At 35.7% G+C, this 26199-nt stretch overlaps 1 protein-coding gene and 1 non-coding gene across 3 annotated transcripts; both read left to right on the top strand.

The window, feature by feature from the left end:
* Positions 1-4074: 4074 nt before the first annotated feature.
* On the top strand, positions 4075-11971 carry LOC131298957 (plasma membrane ATPase 1-like). 2 transcript variants are annotated; one of them, XM_058324464.1, is made up of 22 exons: positions 4075-4219; positions 4367-4444; positions 4588-4707; positions 5066-5164; positions 5503-5640; positions 5826-5960; positions 6063-6242; positions 6511-6717; positions 6801-6920; positions 7026-7145; positions 7310-7432; positions 7522-7626; positions 7715-7859; positions 8170-8334; positions 8584-8822; positions 9347-9379; positions 9534-9615; positions 9828-9988; positions 10545-10730; positions 10878-11060; positions 11158-11339; positions 11574-11971. In XM_058324464.1, exons 2-22 carry the CDS (start codon positions 4376-4378, stop codon positions 11668-11670), a joined length of 2889 nt encoding a protein of 962 aa, XP_058180447.1. In that variant the 5' UTR covers positions 4075-4219; positions 4367-4375; the 3' UTR covers positions 11671-11971. The 2 variants fall into 2 exon arrangements, with proteins under 2 accessions (XP_058180447.1, XP_058180448.1); XM_058324465.1 differs by having other exon boundaries at positions 4085-4219; positions 4345-4444.
* Positions 11972-12580: 609 nt separating this feature from the next.
* Positions 12581-12653, top strand: TRNAA-AGC (transfer RNA alanine (anticodon AGC)). The gene has a single exon. It is a non-coding gene; the product is annotated as a tRNA-Ala (tRNA).
* Positions 12654-26199: the final 13546 nt, after the last annotated feature.

A 26199-nucleotide genomic window follows, 5' to 3' on the forward strand; every position in this document is an offset into this window, starting at 1 on the left:
AAGTGTTTTGGAGGGTCTGAAATTTTTATAACAATTCCAGAGAAGAGTTTAATCTCTTCCTTGCAAGAGCTTTTTAAAATCCGGACTATTAATTATCAAGACGGACGGTGAAATGTTAACCGCTGGGCGTAGCACCGCTGGAAATCAGTTCTACCATCCTAGTCATAATAACTACTAATCAAAGTGTGATTAAGAAGGATATAGTGGGTCTGATACGTCAAGTGCACCCTTAAAACTGCTGTTGCTAGTTTTTGCTTTTTTGTTTTTGTTTTTTGTTTTTTTTTTTTTAATAAAACCAATTCTATTCTAATTTAGAGGATTGAGAATGGGGTGAGTGGGGTTCAGTTTCTCATCTAATAATGCATAGGAATAGAAGGTGCCGATCGAGTCTGCCGACAATTGAATTACCACTCTACTTTTCCTCAGTTTTGGTTTTTAATTTATATTCTCCTGCAACTGTATCAAAATAAGAGAAAAAAATAAATGAGAAATAAAAGGAACAACTCTTGTGGAAAGCTCAATGGAAATTTCCATGACGACATTTAAACGCCAAACTATAATTAAATATGATCATGACCCAATTGACTGTATATATGTATGATTATGTAGTTCCCATGACATTTGATACGGAGGGACGGATTTTAAATCTAGGGTAGCAAGCACCCTAATTTCCTGAAAAAAAAAAAAAAAACATGCGAATAGTAATTGTGCATTTTGTTGCAGATTTCCTGGAAAAAAAAAAAACATGTGAATAGACGGTGGAATTAGTCCTCAGAATTAATTGAGTTGCGCGTAAGCCGGGCTGAACTTTTGAGTTATAAAAAATAATAAAATAATCAAGAAAAAATGGATCCCTCCCTTCCCTTTGGAGAGAGTACGAGTGAGGAAAGCTACACAATTGTGCATGGACTTGAATAAAGGAGGTCATGAGGTGAGCAAGTAGTTAAGCTAGTATTTTATTTTATTTTATTTCCATTTTTCCTTGACAAAGAGTAAAAGTTTTTCTTGATACTTAAAATTTTCAAATTTTTTTAATATAATTCGGTATCTAGCCCAATGAAACGACTTATATAAGATATTATCGTCTTGTATTGAGGTCTGCGAAAGTTGATTTAGAACTCCATGTAAACTAGTCTAACATATAAATTGATAGCACATGAATACGCCGAACACCCAACCAAAGACTCCTTCAAGATTTGAATAAGATACCACCGTCAAGTCTTTACCACTCCGCCGGTCCGCCCCCACTTCAAAAATTTCCTTCTTTACCAATCAAGGCAAGTATACAGTAACAATAAATGTCACTCACGTCCGTGAGATGCGTGACATTTTAGGAAATAAATCTTCAAACACTTGTGTAACCATCTGTATTACGTAATTTGAAAGCATAATGAATTCGAAAATCGTCAAGAGTATATTAATGGATGGTTGTAGCAAAATGAGCCACCTGGCTTATTTTTTGCCTTCACACAATTTTTTTTTGCATTTTTTAGTTTCGCGTCAATTTTTTTCTGTGAATTACTGGTTTGTCTCGACAATAGAAATCGGAAAAGTAAAAAATTATGGTCCAAACTTAAAATTATTTATATAAAGACAAAAATTAATCGAAAAGCCAAAATATTTACTAAAAAAAATGTTTGGATCACAATTTTTTACTTTTTTGATTTCTCTCGTCGACACAAACCAATAATCCATAAAAATTTGATGCGAAGAAAATTTAAATAAAGACAAAAAAGAAAAAGAAAAAGAAGAAGCCAAGTAACTTAGAGCATCTCCAACGAGAGATGTCAAATCCTACGTGGACATGTTAACGGTAACATTTGACACCAAAATTCAATCCAACCCAACGGCCTTCTTTGATGCCAATTCCTACGTGGATTTGAAGGCAAACCTTCTCATGCCAACTTTGACAACCTCCTTCCTCCATGCCAAATTTCAAAAAATGACAGTTTGAATAATTTAATTTGACACAAGGATTGACACTAAGGATTGGATAGAGATAGCTTGATGTCAAATAATTAGAATTTGGCATAAGGGAGGGCTTTGATGTCAAATTGAAGATGCCAAAATGCCACATCAGCCTTCAAAAAAAAATTGACATCCTCAGTTTGATGTCAAGGGTTGGAGATGCTCTTATTTAGCCAAAACACCTATAAACGGTTAGCTATATATATATATATATATATATATATATATATATATATATATATACACACACTATATCATTATATCCTTCTGCTTTTCTCTTACTACTTTCAAATGTTTTTAAATTGAGATCAATGATCAGGGATTAGGTTCATCCAAAGGTCTCTATCCACCGCCGAAACCAAAAGTCACAACCATTGGTTTTGGTACAGTGATGAAAATTTTGGTACTTTGAATTTCTTGCTCAACACACAAAAAAAAAGAACAAAAATATAGTAAAGAGTATTAACATGACAGTAAGATGAAAACTTACAATAATAAAAAAAAAATTTGTAAGAGGGAAGTGTGAAGGGTACGAGGAATTTCATGGTAAAAACATTACTCATATTCTGCCAATTGGATATGGAGAATAAATATTGTTACTGAGTTCCTTTTCTTTTTATGGTCCATCTCGATAAATTGTTGAATACCGAATTCCTCTTTTTAAATGGACTTTGAATTAAATTAATACAGTTATTCATAATAAAATAATGTATTAGTAAAATTGTAAAAATCAATTGAAATAGTATTCATTTTCCAAATTTGTCTTGATGACGAGGAATAATATATATTTTTAAAATATCAACTAACTTAAAATTTAAGAATAAGACAAATTATATTATATTGTACATTCAGTGAGAATATCTCTTTAAATTCTTCTCATCAAGATGAAGTGACAAAGTAAAATATAACATTTAGCGAAATAAAAGTGTGACTACAAAATTTTTGTATGTTTCATGTTTTTTTCATTTGTACTAATTTTTTAATCAAATTTTCTACTTTTTTTTTGTTACTTTTTTCGATGTATATAACATGCTTTTGCTCAAAAATTCAAAAAATTTGTTGAAATGTTAAAAAAATTAACTAAAGACCAAAGATACCAAACCCATAAAATATTTTTATCTCAAAACCGACAGTCAAATAAGGGCAATATAAATTTGTCCTCGGAGCAAAAGTAGTAGATAAATAAATACAGTAAATAAATAAAAATCCGAAGGACAGGGGCGCGCCTACCCGCAAGATCCTCACCTACGCCACCAACCTCCGTCCGATTTCTCAGTGCCAGAGAGAATTTAAAATATTCCCTACGGATAAACAAGAATAAATAAATAAAAGAGATGCTACATACACTACCATTCATCCACTACACCATTCACTACATTTTTTATACGGCTCACCCCGGCTCTCAAAAAAATACAGAAAAATGTCCATAAATTTTAGAATAATATTTTATGGGGCCCTGTAAAAAATCAGCTCCAAAGAATATCGGTAAGTATTATTTCTTAATTTGTAGGGACAAAACTGTTTAACTGCACCGTTTCACCCCTACAAATCAAGAAATAATATTTACCGATATTTATTGGAGCTAATTTTTTACAAGATCTCATAATATATTATTTTAAAATTTAAGAATATTTTTCTGTATTTTTTTGGGACACAGGATGAGCCCTACAAAATTTGTAGTGAATGATATAGTGGTTAAATATTGTGTACCTAGACTTATTGAATAAATAAATAAACAAAGGTGAATTTTTCGCAGTAAATAAAAGGACCCTGACTGTACCCGCCAAGTACGTGTGATCTTTATTGGGGTGCGAATCCGCAACGAAAGCCGCACACTCAGGGGTGTTCCACTCACTCCGAAAAAGTATTTTTTGTGAAAAAAAGGAGTAATTTTAAATTAAAAAATTTTATATAAATTTTTTTTATTAATATGAATCTTATTTGATAAATTTTTTAAACACGGTAAAAAAATTAAAAATTTATTTTTTATTTTTATTATATTTAATTTTAAAATTACTTTTTTTTTAAAAAGAAAATTTAGAAAGAAAGCTGATCGGGGATTCGTATCCTAAAAAACAGTTAGAGAGAGAGAAAGTCTCTGTGTGTTTTTTTAGAGAGAGAGGGAGAGAGAGAGAGAGGGAGGGAGACGCCATATCCCTCTCCACATCACCTCCCATTTCCCCCATTTTCTGGACTCTTTGCTCTTCTTCATCTACTCCCCTCGAAACGTTGAATTTCACTCTTCTACTCGGTTAGCCTTTCAAATTGTTTTTTCCTTTTCTGTATGTATGTGCTTAGATTTTGTTATATTTTACAAGCATATACTGTACTACTTGTTTTATATCAGACATATATCTGTGTTTGTTGTATCTGTAGTTTATTGGAGATTTTTATGTAGTTGTTCAAGATGAAAGAGACTGAAATGGGGAGTAAAGACGAGATACTGGAGGCTCTGAAGAAGGAAGCTGTGGATTTGGTACTGATGAATCTCTCTCTGTGACTAATCAATCTCTGTTGTTTTTCATTTTAGCTAGGGTTTTTTTTGTTTTTGTTTTTTGTTTTTCTGCTGGTATTGTTGGTTATGAGTATTTTGGGACGAATGGATTTTTGATTTTGCAGGAGAACATACCGATTGAGGAGGTTTTTCAGAACCTGAGGTGTACCAAGGAAGGACTCTCGAGTGAGGCTGCTGAACAGAGGCTTGTTATTTTTGGGCACAACAAGCTTGAGGAGAAGAAGGTGTTGATCTTTCTCGTTCTATGTTTATTGTTGTTGTTTTTAATAACTCAGGTGTCCGGGCCCTTATGCCCACCTCAGCTAATCATGTGGACCAATCCCACAATCTAGGGGCTTGATTAAATCAGGGAAAAACTCCATAAGGACTGGCCCATAGGAGTTGATAAGGTTTCGAATCAGAGACCTTCGGAGGGAGCGCCAGGTCGACCCCTTGGGGTTGTTTATTGTTGTTGTTAGTGGTGCTTTTTGTGTTGATGTTGTTGGTGTTAATGTTATTTGTCTCGCTTGAGACGAGATTTATCTTGGTTTTGTCGGAGTTTGACGCGTTTTTCTTTTGTTTTTGTAATTTTTTAATTTGCAGGAGAGTAAGTTTTTGAAGTTTCTAGGGTTTATGTGGAACCCCCTATCATGGGTCATGGAAGCTGCAGCTATTATGGCCATAGCACTTGCTAATGGAGGGGTAAGTGCTGGTTCTTTTCTCCCCGTTGTTTGGTTGCTGAGAAAAATTGAGAAAATATTATATCCATATGGTATTTGTTTAAGAACTAGCCATGTGGAGTTAGGATGAGATGAGTGCAGGTTCTTTCTCACCCGACCTATCTATAATCAGTTTACTTTAGAGTTTCTTGCTGACACATGCTACTATTGGTAACTGGATTTTAGAACTTTGGTATTCATTGTTTATTTATTGAGTGTGACTGCAAATGCCTCAGACAGGGCATTTATTTATTTATTTCTTATTACCATCATATTGGAGAATTTTACTGATGAACTGAATGTTACCCTCATGTTATGCAGGGAAAACCACCTGATTGGCAAGATTTTGTTGGGATCATTACCCTCCTTGTTATCAATTCTACTATAAGTTTCATTGAGGAAAATAACGCTGGTAATGCTGCTGCAGCTCTCATGGCCCGCCTCGCACCAAAAGCAAAGGTATTTGGATAATTTTGGTGGTTGTTGTAGGCTGGTTTTAGTTTCCGATCTGATTATAAGATATTTAAAAATCAACTTACTTTAACAGCTCTTTTAAGGCTGGATTGATAGCAGCTATCCTAATTCATAGTTATCAAAAATGTCCTTTACTACCGATGTACTAATCTGAAGGGGAAAAATCATAGGTTCTTCGAGATGGGAGATGGAGTGAGGAAGACGCATCAGTTCTTGTTCCAGGCGACATAATTAGTGTTAAACTTGGTGACATAATTCCTGCTGATGCTCGTCTCCTTGAAGGTGACCCGTTGAAAATAGACCAGGTAATTTTGGAGCCTACCATTATTGTTTTGACTGAAATAGGTTGCTTTCGTTTTCCAAAATTCAAGCTATCTTACTGCAATACCTCTATTTGGGCCTTGCAGTCTGCACTGACAGGTGAGTCCCTTCCTGTGACAAAAAGCCCTGGGGATGGCGTTTATTCGGGCTCCACTTGCAAACAGGGAGAGATTGAAGCAGTGGTCATTGCAACTGGTGTCCATACCTTCTTTGGCAAGGCTGCTCACCTTGTGGACAGCACAAATCAAGTTGGTCACTTTCAGAAGGTATGGAGATTCAAGTATAAATAAATTTTGCAAAGGTTTTGAACTATATGGTCTCCAGGAAAGAGAGAGAATAAGTTAAGTGCCACAAGGATGACAAGTAGAAATTGTCCAAGTTGTTCCTTAAGTACGTTTACTTCATTCTTTGCATTCAATTTTAGTGCCCCCAGTGTTGGTTGTTCATTTTTCGTTTTTACGTTCCTCGTCCTTTCGGAGTTTTGTAGTTTGGTACTGATTTTTGTATTCTCCAATTCTCTTTCTTGCTTGGTAGGTCTTGACTGCCATTGGGAATTTCTGTATATGTTCTATTGCTGTGGGGATGGTAATAGAGATCATTGTAATGTATCCAATTCAACATCGGGACTATCGTCCAGGAATTGACAATTTGCTGGTACTTCTTATTGGAGGAATCCCCATTGCAATGCCTACGGTTTTATCTGTCACAATGGCAATTGGCTCCCACCGTTTATCTCAGCAGGTTGGTTGAGTGGTAGTCTAATGAACTAACTTGATTGTGGTCTAGTGTGTTAGTATGTAAGGCCATCATTTTTCCCATTGTAGGGGGCCATAACGAAAAGAATGACAGCAATTGAAGAAATGGCAGGCATGGATGTGCTTTGCAGCGATAAGACTGGAACTCTGACATTGAACAAGCTGTCAGTTGACAGAAGTCTTATTGAGGTTCTTCTTTTTGGTTTTTTAGGAGGGTTTGTTTGCTCCAGTTTGAATTTCTAGATTGTGCAGTGTAGTGGTTGTTCCAACCCTTTCCTGGATGTATTCTCATAGGTCTTTGCTAGAGGAGTAGATGCAGATACTGTAGTTTTAATGGCTGCGAGAGCCTCCAGAGTGGAAAATCAAGATGCGATAGACACTGCTATTGTAGGAACATTGGCCGATCCGAAAGAGGTATGTTGATTATTATATGAACTTTATAGTACATAGTGTTCCAGTAGCTGAAAACAATGCATGTAAATTATCCATTGGATTCTTCCATTGGATAATTTGGTGACCCGTTCTTCACTTAATGTTTACTTTTGTATTTTCTTCGCATGACTTGTACTGAACATAAGGCAAGGGCTGGCATTCAAGAGGTTCACTTCCTTCCGTTTAACCCGACTGATAAGCGAACAGCTCTGACGTACATTGATAGTGAAGGCAAAATGCATCGAGTTAGCAAAGGTGCACCAGAACAGGTACCTTAAAATCTGTCTTTTATACCTTGTGGCTTGTGTGGGGTATCACTTATTGTTTTGTCTAATATCTGCTGTGATATGATTATTAGATACTCAATCTCGCACACAATAAGTCAGAAATAGAGCGGAGAGTTCATGCTGTGATTGACAAGTTTGCAGAGCGAGGGTTGCGATCTCTTGCAGTAGCTTACCAGGTACTATTTTATTGTCATTAGTTTCTGTTCATTCTCTATCCTCCTCTACTCAGCATAGTTGATGGGCTGTTCTTAACAATTTGAATAGGAAGTTCCTGAAGGGAGGAAGGAGAGTCCAGGAGGTCCATGGCAATTCACTGGCCTCATGCCTCTCTTTGACCCACCTCGACATGACAGTGCAGAGACAATTACAAGGGCTTTGAATCTGGGGGTTAGTGTTAAAATGATCACTGGTGAGTATATCGTCAATAAAACACCATTTCTTATGAAATGTGATAGCTTTATAGCTGACTTAAGAATCTTGGTAAAATAGATAAACATATGGCCTATAAGTTAGTAGGCTGCCCTGGAGAAGTTCTAATTCTCGATTAGATATGTGGGGGTTGTGGTTTTCAATATATACAGTAACTTGGTGGTGTTGGTGCTAGTAATGTTTTTCTCAAAAAATTCTTCACTTCCTCGTTCTCCCTATTAATCAGAAGTTGGCTGTTTCCATTGTTCATTTTGCATTCAATCTGCTTGAACCATTTAAACATGTAACAGGTGATCAACTGGCAATAGGAAAGGAAACAGGAAGACGTTTGGGAATGGGAACCAATATGTATCCTTCATCTGCCTTACTAGGGCAGCACAAGGATGAGTCAATCATAGCCTTGCCTGTTGATGAACTGATTGAAAAAGCTGATGGTTTTGCTGGTGTTTTCCCTGGTAATGACTAATTTCTTCTTACATTGTTCTTATTGTGAGACACGTATATTTTTTCCTTCTTTTTGGTGAACTGTACGGTGTACCCAAGCATTGAGCTTAGGTTGATGGCTTGTAGTCCTCTTAAGGAGGGATCTACACCACTTGGCCTGAATAACAATCTTCCATTGGTGAAAATACTGAACTCTTTAGTCCTTCATTGAGAACTTCTGTGGTGGTTGTTTGGTTGGCCTTATTTTATCCGCTGTGCAGAGCACAAATATGAGATTGTAAAACGTCTGCAAGCTAGAAAACACATCTGTGGAATGACTGGCGACGGAGTTAATGATGCTCCGGCACTTAAGAAGGCTGACATAGGCATAGCTGTTGCTGATGCAACTGATGCTGCTCGTAGTGCTTCTGACATAGTCCTGACAGAACCTGGCCTTAGCGTTATCATCAGTGCCGTCCTAACAAGTCGGGCTATCTTTCAGAGGATGAAAAATTATACGGTAAGTTTGGGTTGTATTCATGGAGTAGTTTGACATTTGTTTGCCCTAAAAATATTCCTTAAAAAACAATAAACGTTTTCTTCTATTTTTTGTCTTTGGTTACAGAAAAGTAGTAAATTATTATTTTTTGAATAAAAATGGTTTGTGTAATATCATGGAAAGCCAACTTACCAAGCAAAAAGCAGCACAATTTTGCGCATGGTTTTTCAAATCATGGGCTCAGGAAACTTTTTGGTATGTGCGCTTTGAGGGCTTGGGAGGGTTTGATAATGGTTCCTTGCTGCAATTGTAATAACTTTCAAAAGTAACAACTATATTTCATGGTAAAATGTTTTACATTGAAACCAATGGAAGCCTTGATGGAGGACGTGTTATACTTGTGAGTCAGGCCATGTCATCCACTGTACAATGCACCCACACAAACAATGTTCTGTGGGCCATAAGAAGCATCATGACCTTTTATGACTTCTGTTATGCTACTTACACAACCAGTTTGATTTATACATTGGGTGTTCAATGTGCAGATATATGCTGTTTCCATTACAATCCGTATAGTGGTAAGTGTGTGGAATTGGGACAATCACTGAAAAATATCTTTTCATAGTGATATTTTCACCTTTACTATTGTAGCTATAAATTATTTGATAGGATTCTCTGTCCTGGATCACTGGTTTCCTCTTACACACTTCCTTTTAATCTCTGTTTTGACAGCTTGGTTTTATGTTGCTCGCACTCATATGGCGGTTTGATTTTCCACCCTTCATGGTGCTGATTATTGCCATCCTCAATGATGGTTTGTACTCTGTCTTATTTTGAACATGAAATCCCTAACTTCTCCGGCTACCACGTACATAAAACATATACACGTAGATACATGCATATTTTCCCACACATAAAGCACACGTTGCTAACTGCATAGTTCTTATCAATTTCTCCTCATTGAGTACCATGCTGCTGCTTTTATGCTTGAGGTTCTAAATGCCTTCTCCCTACTGGGCACTTCAGGTACCATTATGACAATATCCAAGGATAGGGTGAAACCATCTCCACAGCCAGACAGCTGGAAGCTGGCAGAGATTTTTACTACTGGAGTCGTTCTGGGAGGTTACTTGGCCATGATGACGGTCATTTTCTTCTGGGCTGCATACAAGACAAACTTTTTTCCTGTAAGTAAATGTAAATTTGCAATGGTCCTGGAACAGTTAATTGCCAAGATACAACTGATAGATAAATGCCAAATGAATATCCCATTTTTTCTTTCTTCTAATTCGTTACCAGCTCATTTACAGTTCTTTTTAAATAGCACCATCATACAAGTGGCTTTTGGCATCCTTCATTCTCGGACCATCTGCATTGTTGGTGCTCTGCACATTCTGATACAAGTCTTAACGGAGCTGTGCATAATTCTTCATCCCTTCTGATCTTAATAAAGATCCTCCATATGTGATCTCTATCACGCTTACATAGATTGGATTTATTTTAGCGCTTAATGCTCATGTAGTTTAAGTGTAGTGTGATCTTCTGAAACTATGACAATGAGTTCAAATTAGATGCCTGCAGTACTCCTACATAACTTCTTGTTTTAATTTGTAGACCAAGTAGAATTGTTTTTGCTTTCCATGATCTGTCAGTGTCCTACTGTCCTACTTGTATGCATGGCATATCTTAAGCTACAAACCTCGTTCTTAATACATTTTTCTCTCCTTTTTGTGTGATTTCCAGCGTACATTTGGGGTTTCAACTCTCCAAGGAACACCTGAAGATGTCTTCAGGAAACTTGCTTCGGCAGTATACCTTCAAGTGAGTATCATCAGCCAGGCCCTAATCTTTGTGACACGCTCTAGGAGTTGGTCTTTTATTGAACGTCCTGGCCTTTTGCTTTTGGTGGCTTTCATTATTGCTCAGTTGGTAAGTGAACTCCTGATTTCCTTATCTATTCTCTATTTGTTTGTTTATTTTAGAAATTTTTTTTGCCAACCTCCATTCAAGTGCCTCATAAATTCCTGATTACTAGCTTGAAGAAGCACCTTGAGAATGTACTCTTTTTTCGAACAGATTGCTACATTGATAGCTGTTTATGCAAACTGGAGTTTTGCTGCTATTGAAGGGATTGGATGGGGCTGGGCTGGGGTGATTTGGCTTTTTAACATCGTAACCTACTTCCCTCTGGATGTTATAAAGTTCGCTATCCGATACGCCTTGAGTGGAAAAGCATGGGATCTGGTTATTGAGCAAAGGGTATGGAAGATATTTATTCTATTAGGATGTTTCAGTGAATACAAATAACATAATTCGTAATTTGAGTATCATGTGATTAAAACCAATGATTTTGCAGATTGCTTTCACGAGGAAAAAGGATTTTGGGAAAGAAGAACAGAAGCTCAAATGGGCACATGCACAGAGGACCCTCCATGGACTGCAACCTCCTGAGACCAAGAAGACGTTTGGTGATCGCAGTAATTTCACAGAACTTAATCAGATGGCTGAAGAGGCAAAGAGACGAGCTGAGATTGCCAGGTATATAAAAGACACACCACGCTCAATAATCTTGTTTGAATCTGCAAATTCTCCAAGTAGAGATGTTTTCCTGCATTTTTACTAGACTGCAGCGCTCTCCCTGCCTGATTCTGCAACAGGAACCATTTCCCGTCTTGTAATAAGATTTAATTTGCCGAATTCTTTGTGCAAGAAACAAATGTAGTGTAACGATTATGTACAGCAACTGAATTCTCTCTCTCTCTCTCTCTCCAGGTTGAGAGAACTGCTGACACTGAAAGGCCATGTTGAATCAGTTGTGAAGTTGAAGGGTCTCGACATTGACACAATCCAGCAAGCATACACCGTCTGAGGGAGATCCTACTTTTTACATTCTGATTTTGGTAGTTATACTCTAGTGCTGCTGCCTGATGTCAGGATTGTTAATTGGGTATCCAATCGACGTGCATCCATTTTTTTTGTTACAATCAACTGAGAAGCTATTAGCTTTGCCTGTATTTGCACTATGTCTTGATATCAACACATTTAGTTCCTCCTCCTCCTCGTTTATCTTTTCAATTGTTGTCGTCGTTCTTATGCTCAATTCTGGTATATACACTCAAAATTCTGTGGTACCAATCAGAAATATAGATTTTTCGTTTCTTTCTTTTGAATCCAGGGATTCTTCACCAAGCTCATCCCGTTGTTTGGGAAACCATTCTGTCTCAGTGATTTTGTGTTATGCAAGTGCCTGCTTGGATGTGTTCTTTAGACATTCTGCAAGGGATAGATTAAATGAATCATATTTTTCATTGACCCCCAAAAGAGTCTACTTTCCATATTTTAAGGCGCATAATCCGTGAACTTTCTGTAATAGTTACCCTTTTTATAGAATTGATTTCAACCATTACCATGTGGGCATGTTTTTTTAGTTGCGACAAAAACAAAAAAAATTCAACACCTCATGTGGCATACTGAATTTGGTGATACATTACAAAAGAAAAATCATAATTGAACTTGACGTAGAGTTTACACAATGAATCAATCATCAATCGTCTTTAAGCCAAAACCAAAAGATACGTATTTCAGAAGAACATTAAGCAACAAAATCTCTTTTTCAGTCCTCAACAAAGACCAAAACACCTATTCAACGGGGTCATAATTATGATTATAAAAAAAAAAGAGGGATCATAATTATATAGTGGATTGGTTTCAAACTCTTCCCCAGAGTTACTGAAAAGATTTTGTTTATATAAAATAAAATTCGCCAAACGTTCACAAATGGGGATGTAGCTCAGATGGTAGAGCGCTCGCTTAGCATGCGAGAGGTACGGGGATCGATACCCCGCATCTCCATCCATCCTCCCTTTATAGGAAGACTTCCTTTTTTTCTTTTCCCTACAGAAATTCCCTCTGTTTCCACTTCCACGGAAATGTTGGATTCTTTTCCTTTTCCTTTTCGCTTTTGTTTTTTCTTTTTCCTAAATTATAGTACTATTATACCAAAGAAACCAGTGGAAAACACGAGGAAACTGAAGAATCAATACGTAAATATTGTATCAGTCCTTCCTGACTTGCTACAAGAAACTTCACCTTTGTTCTCTGCGGATTCTCAAAACCTTTCTTCTTCTCAACGCACGATTTTCAATAAATTTTTCTCCACTTATCCGTTTTACTAAGACAAATAAGTACTTATTTTTTGAATTAAAAGTGATGTATTATGAAAGAAGGGTTTGTCTTGTAAAGCGAAAAATAAGTGCTTAAAAATAGTAAGAACCTTAGCGGAACGGGAACTACTCACATCTTTCTATCTATCCATCTCCACTTATTACTTAAAAAAACCATGTTTACCAAACCACCCCGGTCACGTTTGGTCAGCAACATACTGCATACATAGGCTTAAGGCATACGTCAGCATGCGATAAATTTAAAAAAAAAAAAAAAGTTAGCATGCGCCCACATCGATCAACTCTAAATTTTATCCAATTTTGGAGGGCCTCAGAATTTTTTATGCTCTTATACTTCGGATATACATAAAATGATGAAATTAGTATGCGAGTTTAATTACTAATTATGTATAACAGGAGTATCATTTAAAAATTCGCTTCGAGCCTCCGAAAACTAAATATCGTCCCTAACATTCGATGGATTTTACAAGTTCAATAGGAGGTGTGTTTTTAGTGTCATATATTTCACTTTAATTGGAACAATTTGTGGATAAACTATGCTATGGATGGACATTGGACTGGCCACTTGCTCCATCTCTTCTTCTGGTCATTTTGTTTCATCGTTTAGCTTTTCATGTTGTTTTGCCATCCTCAGAATTCCAATGGTTTCTGCCCATGCACGAGATCGCGATCATGTGAAAGAAGGGGTTCTTTGGACTAAGTTTCAATGTTTTCAGATTAATAATTTTTTATCTTGTACAGATGAACCTAAAAATAGGAAATTACGACCAAAAAAATTTTACTAAAGACGATAATAGTTTGAAATTCGTTTTATCTAAACTGCTTCATCTGATGAAAAAAACCTAATGAAAATCTCAACAAAAGATCATTAAAAGTCACTAATACCGGCTCTCTTGCAAGAAAAATTAGTTTATGTCAAACTCACCCTAAGTATTAGGAAAACATATTTTGTTTAAATATCTTCAATTCCGTTAAATCCGTCATTACAGCAGTTATATGAGCTACAACTACCTAAATCTAAACGCAAGCTTTAACTCAATCAACATGTACTCTGCGTAATAGATTTGGAATAAAAATTGGGGATGGTGTCAGTCAAGACGTAGGAAAAAGAGACCTGATCAATTAGGAAAAGGATAAACCAATTTAATGACAATGAGCACAAACAAAATCAACCAAGATTCTGGGAAAAAAAAATTTGCAAAAGCTCCATAAATGGAGAGAAACACTCCACAAAGGGAGAATTAAGAAGAAAAAAAACAAAACAATTCCTTATTTGGTTTTCGCGGTTCAAAATCGTTGCAACTGTATTTGTTGCTTTGTCGTTTGAACCGATTCCAAAGCCGGTTGAATTTGGAGGCAAGCACTTTGAACCACACTCAATGCGCAAAGGATTTGCGATATGTCATGTGGAGATATGTATCGGTATTGCTCGATGAAACAATCTTTTATCGGCCGATAAGAGACATTACCAACAGAGACACATACATATCAGTACCAATGTCCAAAATATTAGCTACGCCAAACAATACGCATTGGCTTACATTTCATACCATGCTGGTACTATACAAATTACAATCTCTTGGACATTCTTGATTAGCTTTCACACTCATTTCACCTTAAGTTTCCTTTTTGTCTCAATTGCATTTTTGCTGCACCATTTACAATCGCTCAAACCTGGCTTTATTATTATTATTATTATTATTATTATTATTATTATTATTATTATCCCATTCCTTATTTTACAAATCAACTCCACTCAAGGACACTCTCCAACACCACAAAATCATAAAAAACCAAAGTTCAAAAGGCCACTTCAAAGCACAGAAACCTCCCTCTGTTTTTCCGGCAACGATATTCATACCTTCTCCCACACGGAATCATAATACACCTGGACTTTTACCACCCTGCAGGTCACTTTCTTCTTCTCCTGATCTCCCAAACACTCACTATCATCCCAAATCACAAAAACGTAAAACAGAAACACACTGCCCACAACCGAAACTACGTAGAGAGAGTACTCACAAACAGGATCACCGAAAAGCGGGCCGAAATAGACCGAAAATCCCAACACCATGGCCGAGTACAAAACCCAAATGGCCAACTGCAAGAACTTCCTCCGCCTCGATCTGTTTCGCGAAGGCAACTCGTGAAACGCCGTCAAGCAGAGGTCGAGCAAGAGGAACGCGGAGTATTCGAAGACGACGAAGCCGATGGTGTAGTAGTCGCGGCGGGAGTAGGCCCGGTAGATTGTCCCAATGCTGTTCGACGCGAGGATGAAGAAGGCGATTGAGGGGAATAAATTGGAGGTCGCGCAATTTGTGTTTGTTTCGAAGTGATTGGGAGCCATGGGAATTTGAACGTCAACTGTGGTTGATTTTGAACGCAGAGGTGACGTGACTTATAGAACTAAAGATGAATTATGGGTCTTGGATACAAGTTTTTAGGTTTTATAGATATATGGTGCTAAGCAATTGCCCAGAAATTTCAAGATGCGCCCGTCGCCACAGCTTTTTTGCTTGGAAATTAGTATTCTTTAGGGCTACGCATGCCGAGAGCTTCAAAGAAAGTGAAGGGTCGTATTCACGAACCTTCGTTGAGCGTGTATTAGTAAAGTGATGGTCAAAGAAAGGAGAAATTTTTTTGTTGCAAATAGATTGCGGTAGGCTCCGTTTCAGAAACATTCTTAAAAAATAAGCAATTTATTTCGTATTTTTAAATTTAAAAATAATATAAATATAAAATATTTTTCAATTTTTTTTATCGTATAAAAGATTTCGATTCATCAAGATCTTTCAAACAAGATTCATATTGCATATTTTTATATTTCAATAAGTTCATAATTTTTAAACTTGAAATTGCCTTCTTAAAAAATAAGGACTTTTACCTCTTTTTGGAACGGGCTCAGTCCCCTTTCCCATTCAACACGCAAAGCCTATTTTAGTTTGAATTTTGACGAAGCTTTTTAAAAATAATGAATGAAAACAGGTAGATAGAGAAAATTTATTAAAAATTATGCACAGAAGTTTTGAAACTTCCAAATGAACAAGCCCACAGAGTTTCATAAAACGCAAGGAGTAAAAACTTTCGGTCAAAAGGTTTCTCTCTCGCTCCAGTCTCCAGTAGAGGCATGGCAATAGGACCTACCCCGCCCTAAACGGGGCGGGTTTTCCATGTGAAAGCATCCCGCCCCAATATACCTGTCCCGATATTACCCACCCCAAAATATTATTTATATATAAAATTAGACTTTTATCCTAATCTAATTATCATTATACTTAAAATTTTAATATTTTTATCATAATATTATTATCTTTATATTAAAAAAAACTTATATTCTTAACTTTACATATTCACCATTATACTATACTACAACTTTATTTATATAACTATTTTTTTTATTTTACTTAAAAATTAACAATTTTTTTAATTTCCTAAGGAGCGAGGCGGGCGGGTAAACTCGTTTTCCGATCGGGACGGAAATGGAGTACCCAAAAAATACCTGGTTGAGACTGGGTCAGGACCGAGTAATAATTTTCAGGTCGGGATACGACAAAACCCGTCCCGTTGCCATTCCTAGTCTCCAGCATATCCTTCTCTCTCCTACTTTACTCTCTCTCTCTCTCTCTCTCTCTCTCTCTCTCTCTCCCTCCCTTCTAAAACCCATTTACCTCGTTCTTCCTAACAGCCTGTTTGGATGGGGGAGATGACCCCTGATTTGTGAGCCGGCCGGATTTGGAATCCGACTTCTCCTCATCTCCGGTGTTTGGGTGTGAAAACTGAAAGGGGGATTTGAGGTCTTCCCCGATTTCATCTCCAGGTGTTCCCGGATTTGGTTACGACAGGGGGTACCCTATTGTTAGTGAAGCGGGCTGGCATTTTGACCATTTTGCCCTTGCCTCTTCAAATCTATCCCGCATGTATACTCCTCTGTAGACCAGACCAGAGAAAGAGAGAGAGGACTGGTGACTCCATCTCGATCGAGAGAGAGAAAGGACTGGTGACTCCATCTTGACCTAGTCGATCGATCTGTGCAATACAAGAGAGAGAGAGAGAGAGAGAGAGAGAGAGAGAGAGAGAGAGACTTACAGTTGAAAAACTCAACAAATGAGGGGTGATGATCGGCCGCGGACGAAGGCAAAGGATGGGGTCGTGCGTGGGTGAATCCGGTGGTCAGTGGATGGGGTTGTGCGAGGGTGAATGGGGCTGGGGAATGGGTTTGGTATACTGTCGGTATACATATACATACATATATAAAAATGACTTTTAAATTGCAATTATTGTAAATATATATGATAAGTATAATAAATACAATTTTGGGTTTTGAAATCAGGGGCTATGATAATTATATGCAATTAATTGTATTTTAAACATTAAATTTATACACAAGGGCAATTAAGTCATTTGACACATTATCTCATCATATCCAACTCCCAAATCTCCCTTCTTAAAAAATCATTCAAACACCTCATTACAAATCCACCATTCTTAACATATCACCCCTCATTACATATCTACCTTCAAATCTACCCTCATTCTATATCCACCCAAAACAAATCCTCCATCCAAACAGGCCGTAAGACTCTTCTTTCATCATCTCTCAACAACAAATCACCCCTTGCAAATATGTAGCTTAACGGCCCGTTTGGATGGAGGATTTGTTTTGGGTGGATTTGTAATGAGGGGAGATTTGAAGGTGGATATGTAATGAGGGGTGATATGTTAAGAAGGGTGGGCCCACCTCTTAAGAATGGTGGATTTATAATGAGGTGTTTGGATGATTTTTTGAGAAGGGGGATTTGGAGGGTGGATATGATGGGATAAAATGTAGAATGACTCAATTGCCCCCTTTAGTTATTTAATGGACAAAAATGTTAATTTTATTATAATTAAAATAAATACATATTTACTCCCTCCGTCCCATAATATTTGTCCGGTCCGCAAAACGAGGACTATAAAATAATGTATTTCTTTCAAGAAAAAATTCAAATTTTTTTTCATAAGTTTAAAGAACTCGTTAAGATCTAGTAAATTGTTGAATTTTTTCCAACTTTTCTTACAAAAATTGTATTATTTTTACATCTCCGTTTTGCGGACCGGACAAATATTATGGGACGGAGGGAGTATTATTAATTGGGGGATAAAAATAAATTTATTAAATCTTAAAAATGTTTAAACCTCATTTATAAAACTGATTAAAACCCATTGATAACAAAAAGAATGTTTAAACCTCATTAATTTTTTTTCGGGAAAAAAAATATAAAACTGATTGTAAGCATGTGATTTGAAGAAACAGAAAACTACTACGTGTATGGTGTATCAAAGAGGTGGCATCCCAGCCAATGGATCAAAGCCCATTGATAAGAAAAAGAAAGATAACGATTGTATAGGATTAAAATCCAATATTCATTCCCAATTCCAGATCTAAAACCACGACCACAACCCAGTGACCCACAGATTTCGACCGAAGATCAGCAGCTCCGGCGACAAGCGGTAATCTTCTTTGTCTTCTCCTCTCTCTCTCTCTCTCTCTCTCTCTCTCTCCGGTCTGGTTTGAACAGATGGAGTCGTGAAACAAGATAAAAGGCAAGGGCAAAACAGTCTATATCGCCCCCGCTTCACCAACGACAGGGGGCACTCTGTCGTTACCAAATCCGGGAAGAGGTGGAGAAGAATCCGGGAAGAGGTGGAGAAGAATCCGGGAGAGACTCAAATCCCCCTTCCCATTTTCACTCCCAAACACCGGATTTGAGTGAGACCAGAAGATCATATCCGGGCGGCTCCAAATCCGGCTTCCAACTCCGGCATCCAAACAGGCCGTAAGTGAAGATTGAAGGACATTGCTAACGCAAACGGGAACTAACTTTTTATGTATTTATTTTATCAATAGTTTTTTTTTGGTTATATATGGCGCTTTGTTTCCTTTTTCTTTTATCGAAGTTCTGGGTAATTTGCTAATCAAAAAGGATGGATGATTTGGACGATTCCTGGATCAGTCCTGCTATGAGCAGGGATAATCCGCAAGGACAAACGCATTTGGCCTCATTTGGATTCCGAAAAAATTTAGAAAAATATCCATAAATTTTTGAATATTATTTTATGGGGCTCTATAAAAAATCAGCTCCAGTGGATATCGGTAAGTATTACTTTTGGATAAGTAGGGGCGAATTGTTTATGGATATTTTTCTAGATTTTTTCGGGATCTAAATGAAGCCAAACGCGTTTGTCCCTGTGGATTGTCCCTACTCATAGCTTTTTTGATTCTCGGATAACTGATGAACTGATCACCTCGCACAGATTTGAAGACTTAATCGTTTATACAACAGAAAGTCTACACACACATACAATCTGTGCACAGATTGTGCAAAGATTTTATTGTGGAGCCCACCACGGGTCCCACACAAATCATCTGAACCGTTCATTAAATGTAAAATATTTTTTCAAAGGTCCCCGTAAAAAATAATCTCAATCCGATACCTATAGATACTCGATCCAATCGTATAACTTTTCATTATCCGAAAATCTGAATGAAAAGTTAGATGGTTGGATGAAGCACATATAAGTATTTTATGCTCTTACATTTTGGATATACATAAAATGATGAAATTAATATGCGAGTTTAATTACTAATTATGTTCTTGAATACTTGAAACAGGAGTATCATTTAAAAGTTCACATTGAGACATCGAAAACTAAAAATCGTCCCTAACCTTTGATGGATTTTACAGATCAATAGGAGGTGTGTGTTTTTTGTGGGAGGAAGCTATGGTATACAGGGTATACGGTACGTCTAAATTATGACAATTTGTGATTTTCATTATGCTGATTTTTGATTTTTTAATGCATATTTATGATTCTAGTTACGACTTGTACATTAAAATTTACCTGTTGAACAGGTCATTAGCAGGTTATCCATAATTAAAAAATATTATTATTATGTAACCATAATTATTCGTACTGAAATCCATAATACTTGTACCATAACCAAATATATGCGTACAATATCAAAAATTAAATAATGTTACCCACAAATGTTCTAACAACACCATAAATTGGCATTATCTTATCACAATGAATCGTACCAAATTTTTTTTGAATCGTATGATATTCCGTAACAAAATCAAAATATGTCGTACCAGAATCAACAATTGTTATACTCAAGCCAAAATGCCACAAATTTTATAAAATAACCACAATTATTATGACAACACCTAAAATTGTCATTTTCTTAACACAAGGTGTCGTATCAAAAGAAAACATATTTAAATACCACAAATTATATAACAAACCATAATTATTATGACAATACCATAAATTAACGTTTTCTTACCACAATGTGTCGTACTAAAGGAAATTAATTAAAATATTCCGTAATAACACATGTCTAAAACACCACAAATTCAGTAATATAACCAAATTTGTTATGACAATACCATAAATTGACGTTTTCATACCCACAACATGTCGTATAAAAAAATTCAATCAGAATGTTCTATTAACGATAATTATAATCAACAAAATATCATACCACAAATTCAGTAATATAACCAAATTTGTTATGACAACACCATAAATTGGCGTTTTCATACTCACAACGTGTCGTATAAAAAAAATTCAATCGGAATGTTCAGTAAATGATAGTTATAATTGGCAAAATACAATACCACTAATTATTTTCAATTTCCACCACATTATTTTTTAAAATTTTAAAATTTTCACCATTTTATCTTAATTTTTGATTCCTTCCATACTATTTTTTCAAATTCTTATTTGTCCCTACACAATACCTCAATAATTTAAACTAAAAATGAAGTTCTCGCACAAAATTTTCATCCAAGAAATTCACCAAAAAATAAGTACTATACCCAAATTTTTGAATACAACTACAATTTCCTCTCAAAATATTGTCTAAATCAAATTCTTTCTCTACAAAATTTAATTCAAAAAATCAAAATTCCTTCGTGAAAAAATGAGAGGTCACTAAAAAAATAATTATCCTACTGTCTCAAATGCATACATTTTCGACACTAAAATGGAGTACAAAAAAATAAGTGTGAATATCAAAAAATAGAGTGTGAAAATTATTCCCCTTTTTGTAATTGGAGAAATTAATTATATTAATACCCAATCTTATTAATATTCAAGGCGGTGCACTTAACAATTGACACTATATATTTGACACATGGATAGATGTCAAACCTTCACCCTATGCATACCAATCAAAATTTAATGGTGGTCCTTGGAATTAGGTCGTGGAAGTAAAATCTAAATAATTTTGTAAATTTATTGTCATTGTACTTTCTTTCAAAAAAAATTATTATAGTCGACATATTGATTTACACTAATAACATAGGCTATAATATGATCTACAAGTGTAGGCCCAGCACTAGGACGGAGGCATTTGAAGTCTCTGTCTTCTCAAAATTTTAGCCTGAAAATAAAGCCGCTACATACAAGAAAATATTATATAATTAATAGTCTTTAGAATTACAAATTCTCAATTGTGTACCATAGTGATAAAGTGTTGAAATTTGGACATTTATCTAAAAGATCTAGGGTTCAAGTCTTACACCTTTCGTTCCTATTTTTTTTTAAAAGAATGTTGTTATTTTTTAGGATAAATTACATAGTTAGTCCTTAAAGTTTCATACTTCAACAAATCTCGTCGTTTAATTTCAATACAACATTAAAATATAATAATGCACCATTTGAGCCCGACATAAGGTTTTTTTTTTTTGTTTTTTTTATCAAAATCGTCTATCTTTTACATAATATTAATTAGGTCATTCGTACCAAGAATGAAGTTGATGACTTATAGCTAGATACTTAATTGGATGGAAAATATCATTATATTATTCAATTTGCGTGCCGATGATGGACCTTTCTAAACCTGATTGAGACAAAAATTTACGTAGGTAACTTAATCAACAAACATAAAAAATTCAACGGATTTGATCGTCATTATTGTGTTACAGTCGCATGGCTACATTATATTCAACTACAATAGAAGACTAAGTTTCATACCAAATACTATAAATTGACTGTACAGTTTAAATGTCGTTAGTGAGTGTATTTTTAAAATGATTGATCAAGACTGTTAGGATGTTAAGTTATACAATATTTAATTTGTGATATTTTAGACATGTATCTTGCTTGGGTATAATAATTATTGATTGTGCTACGATATATTTTGGTCTTGTATCTAGTATCTTTTGATCGATTTCTTTTGGTACGACACATTGTGATAAGAAAGTGTCAATTTTTTGTGTTGTCATAACAATTGTGGTTATGTTATATAATTTGTAGTATTTTACACATGAGGGAGAGGGAGAGAAAGTCAAGGAGGAGAGAACAACCTGTTACCTGCTAAGCCCGTTTTTTTATTTTATAAATTGATTTAGTATATGGATTGTCCGGATTATTTACTTTGAAATCCAAGAGTTTAAAATCATGATGCGTACGGTACATCCCCTAATAAGGGATGTGTACCATAGGACTACCCTTTTTTGTGTCATATATTTCACTTTTATTGGAACAATTTGTGGATAAACTATGCTATCGATGGACGGTCGCCACTTGCTCCATCTCTTCTTCTAGTCATTTTGTTTCATCGTTTAGCTTTTCATGTTGTTTTGTCATCCTCAGAATTCCAATGGTTTCTGCCCATGCACGAGATCGCGATCATGTGAAGAAGGGGTTCTTTGGACTAAATTTCAATGTCTTCAAATTAATAACTTATCTAGTACGGATGAACCTAAAAATAGAAAATTACAATTAAAAAAAGTTTACTAAAGACAAAAAAAAAAGTTTGAAATTCGCCTTATCTGAGCTGCTTTCCACAAAGGGAGAATTAAGAGAAAACAAAATGGCATTCGCCGTTCAAAATCGTTGCAACTATATTTGTTGTTTTGCCGTTTGAACCAACTCCAAAGCCTATTTTCAATTTGGAGGCAAGCACTTTGAACCACATTCAATGCAGAAAGGATTTGCAATATGGAGGCAATCACTTTGAACCACAGTGGCACAATCATTGCGCAAAGCATTTGCAATATGCCATATGGAGATACGTACCGGTATTGATGAAACAATCTTTTATCGTCCGATAAAAATCTATCAATAAAGACACATATACATATCAGTACCAACGTCCAAAATAATATTATGCAAACAATACACATTGGCTTACATTTCATACCACGTTTTTACAACAAATTACAATCTCTTGGACATTATTGATTAACCTTCACACTCATTTCACTTTAATTTTTCTTTTTGTTTCAATTGCATTTTTACTACTCTTTATTTCATTTAGAATCGCTCAAACCTGGCTTATTATCCCATTCCTTATGTTACAATTAAACTCCATTCAAGGACTTTCCAAAACCACAAAATCATAAACACCAACTTAAGTTCACACTTAGAACATTAAAGGGAAGGCCAAAAGGTTTTGGCCACTTCAAAAGAAATCTCCCTCTGTTTTTCGAAAAAAATCTTCAATACAAAGATTATTTGTAATGTCTTCTCTCATGATGTGGGCCTCATGTATGTGTAGGTCCGACACCATATGAGAGAGGCGTTACAAATAACTGTTACATTGAAAATTTTCTCTGGTTTCCCAGCAACAATCAGACCTTCTCCCACACGGAATCATAATACATCTGGACTTTTACCTCCCTGTTCACTTTCTTCTCCTGATCAAAGATCTCGTCACACCCACTCATACCATCCCAAATGACATAAACGTAAAACAGAAACACGCTGCCCACAACTGAAACAACGTAGAGAGAGTACCCATAAACAGGATGACCGAAATGCGGGCTGAAATAGGTCGAAAATCCGAACACCATGGCCGAGTACAAAACCCAAATGGCCAACTGCAAAAACCTCCTCCAGTTCGTTCTGTTCTGCGAAGGCAGTTTATGAAACGCCGTCAAACAGAGGTCTAGCAAGAGGAACGCGGAGTATTCGAACACGAAGAAGCCGACGGTGTAGTAGTCGCGGCGGGAGTAGGCCCGGTAGATTGTCCCAATGCTGTTCGACGCGAGGAAGAAGAAGGCGATTGAGGGGAATAAATTGGTGGTTGCGCAATTTGTGTTTGTTCCGAAGTTGGGAGCCATGGAATTTGGAACGTCAACTGTGGAGCGAATAGTTTCTGTTGTTTCTGGTTGTGGTAAATGGGGGGCTTAGGTGACGGAAGCAGAGGTGACGTATAGAACTAAAGAAGATAATCGTTGTGAATTGTGGGTCTTGGATGCAAGTTTTTAGGTTTTATAGATGGGAGAAATGCTCGGTACCCGGAACTAATTACCCCGAAGTGACCCAGAATCTGTCGTGGAGTGTCAAGAAGTGCAGGTGGGTCCCTCTCATAAACCCAAAGCCGAACAAACAAAACAAACACCTTAAAGTGGGAGACTGGGGAGAGAAGAGAGTTTTTACGTCTTGTTCTCTTCACAATTCAAAAAAAAAATTTCAAAAAATTTTTTTTAGATTCTTCTTATTTTCAATATTTCTTTCTCTATTTCTCTCCACTTATTACCCCTACTATTTTTTTTAAAAAATTTCGAACTCCAATCCAAACTACGAGTATTTTGTTTGTTTGGCTTTGGGCTTATGGGAGGGATCCACCTACATTTTTTGACATTCCACGGCAAATTCTGAGTCACTTCGGGGTAAATATTTGAGTCTTTTTACCGCCAAATCCATTTACATGTGGGTTGTCCTAAGGACAAAGAAAATAGGTAAAGAAAATACCCTTAAAGTGTACATAAACGATTCAAATTTATTGTATACTTTAAGGGTTTTTTCTTTGCACACTCATTCACACACTCACACTTACAACAAGGGTGATGTCCGCACACATTTTACACCCAGTGTAAATAGGCCCACTCTTGTTGTGAGTATAGGTGTGTGAATGAGTGTAATGTTAGAATTATTGTATTTCTAAAGAGCTGCTTTTCTCACCACCCGGATACCGCCCCCTTTTCTCTCTCTCTTGCCAAGAAGACCAAAATGCCCCAAACTCTCACCCTTTTAACTAATTTTTTTAATTCCTTAATTCTATTATCTTATTTATTTAATTCATTTTTATTTATGTAATTACTTATTTAATTTTAATTTGGTTAACTCAAATAATATTTTCAACTAAAATATGCTTTTTACATTTAAATTTGACTTTATATTTAAGGCTCCATTCTCTTGAACTTAACTTAAATTTGAAAACTTTGTCCTTATTTGAATTTTTTTTTTGCATTTGTTAGTTTTGCGTTATTGATTCGTCTTGACAAGAAGAATTGAAGAAATAATTTTTTTTATTACTTTTACCCAACTATTTTAAGAAATAATTACTTTTTAGCAAAATACTTGGGTAAAAGTAAAAAAAAATTACTTTTTCGATTTTTCTCGTCGAGACGAATCAGTAACCCACAAAAGTTTGACGCAAAACTAATAAATGCAAAAAAAATTCAAATAAGGACAATTTTTAGATTTAAGTTAAGTTTAAGAGAATGGGGCTCAAGAACTTTATATTATTTTAATTTGTTTTAACAATGAATAATAAATAAATAAATATATACCGTTTATCTATGAAAATTGGAACATTTCTAGTTCAAACGCAATAAATACATCGTTTATATATTGCTCCAATTTTCAATTCTGTTGAATCGGTGCGAATATCTTACTTTTTTTATCATTTAATTATAAATGGTCGTAATAAATTTTTTTGCTCTAAGGCCTTTCAACGCGCATCCTAAAATTTTTTATTTAGTTTCAGGGCTCTCTAAGGGTGCCCATTAAAAGTCCTTAGAGCCAAAAATTCATTATGACCATTTAAGATAACATGATCAGAAATAAGATCTTTGCACTCATTCAAACAGATTGAAAATTGAAACACTTAATTTCTTAACTATTTTTTTTAATATATAAACAATGTAAAAAAATAAGTGTTCCAATTTTCAATTCGTTTGAACCGGTGTAAAAAACTTATTTTTCTTATCATTTCATCAGGAATAGTCGTAATGAATTTTTGACTCTAAGGTATTTCAATGAGCATCCTAAGAGAGACGTGAAACTAAATAAGGAGCCTTAGGGTGCTTGTTGAAAGGCCTTAGAGCCAAAAATTCATTACTACCATTGAAGATAAAATGATTAAAAAAAATAAAATCTTTGCGCTGATTCAACCGGATTGAAAATCGAAACACTTAAATAGTATTAAATAAATA

Source organism: Rhododendron vialii, chromosome 8a (genome assembly GCF_030253575.1).
Source record: "Rhododendron vialii isolate Sample 1 chromosome 8a, ASM3025357v1".
Lineage (NCBI taxonomy): Eukaryota > Viridiplantae > Streptophyta > Magnoliopsida > Ericales > Ericaceae > Rhododendron > Rhododendron vialii.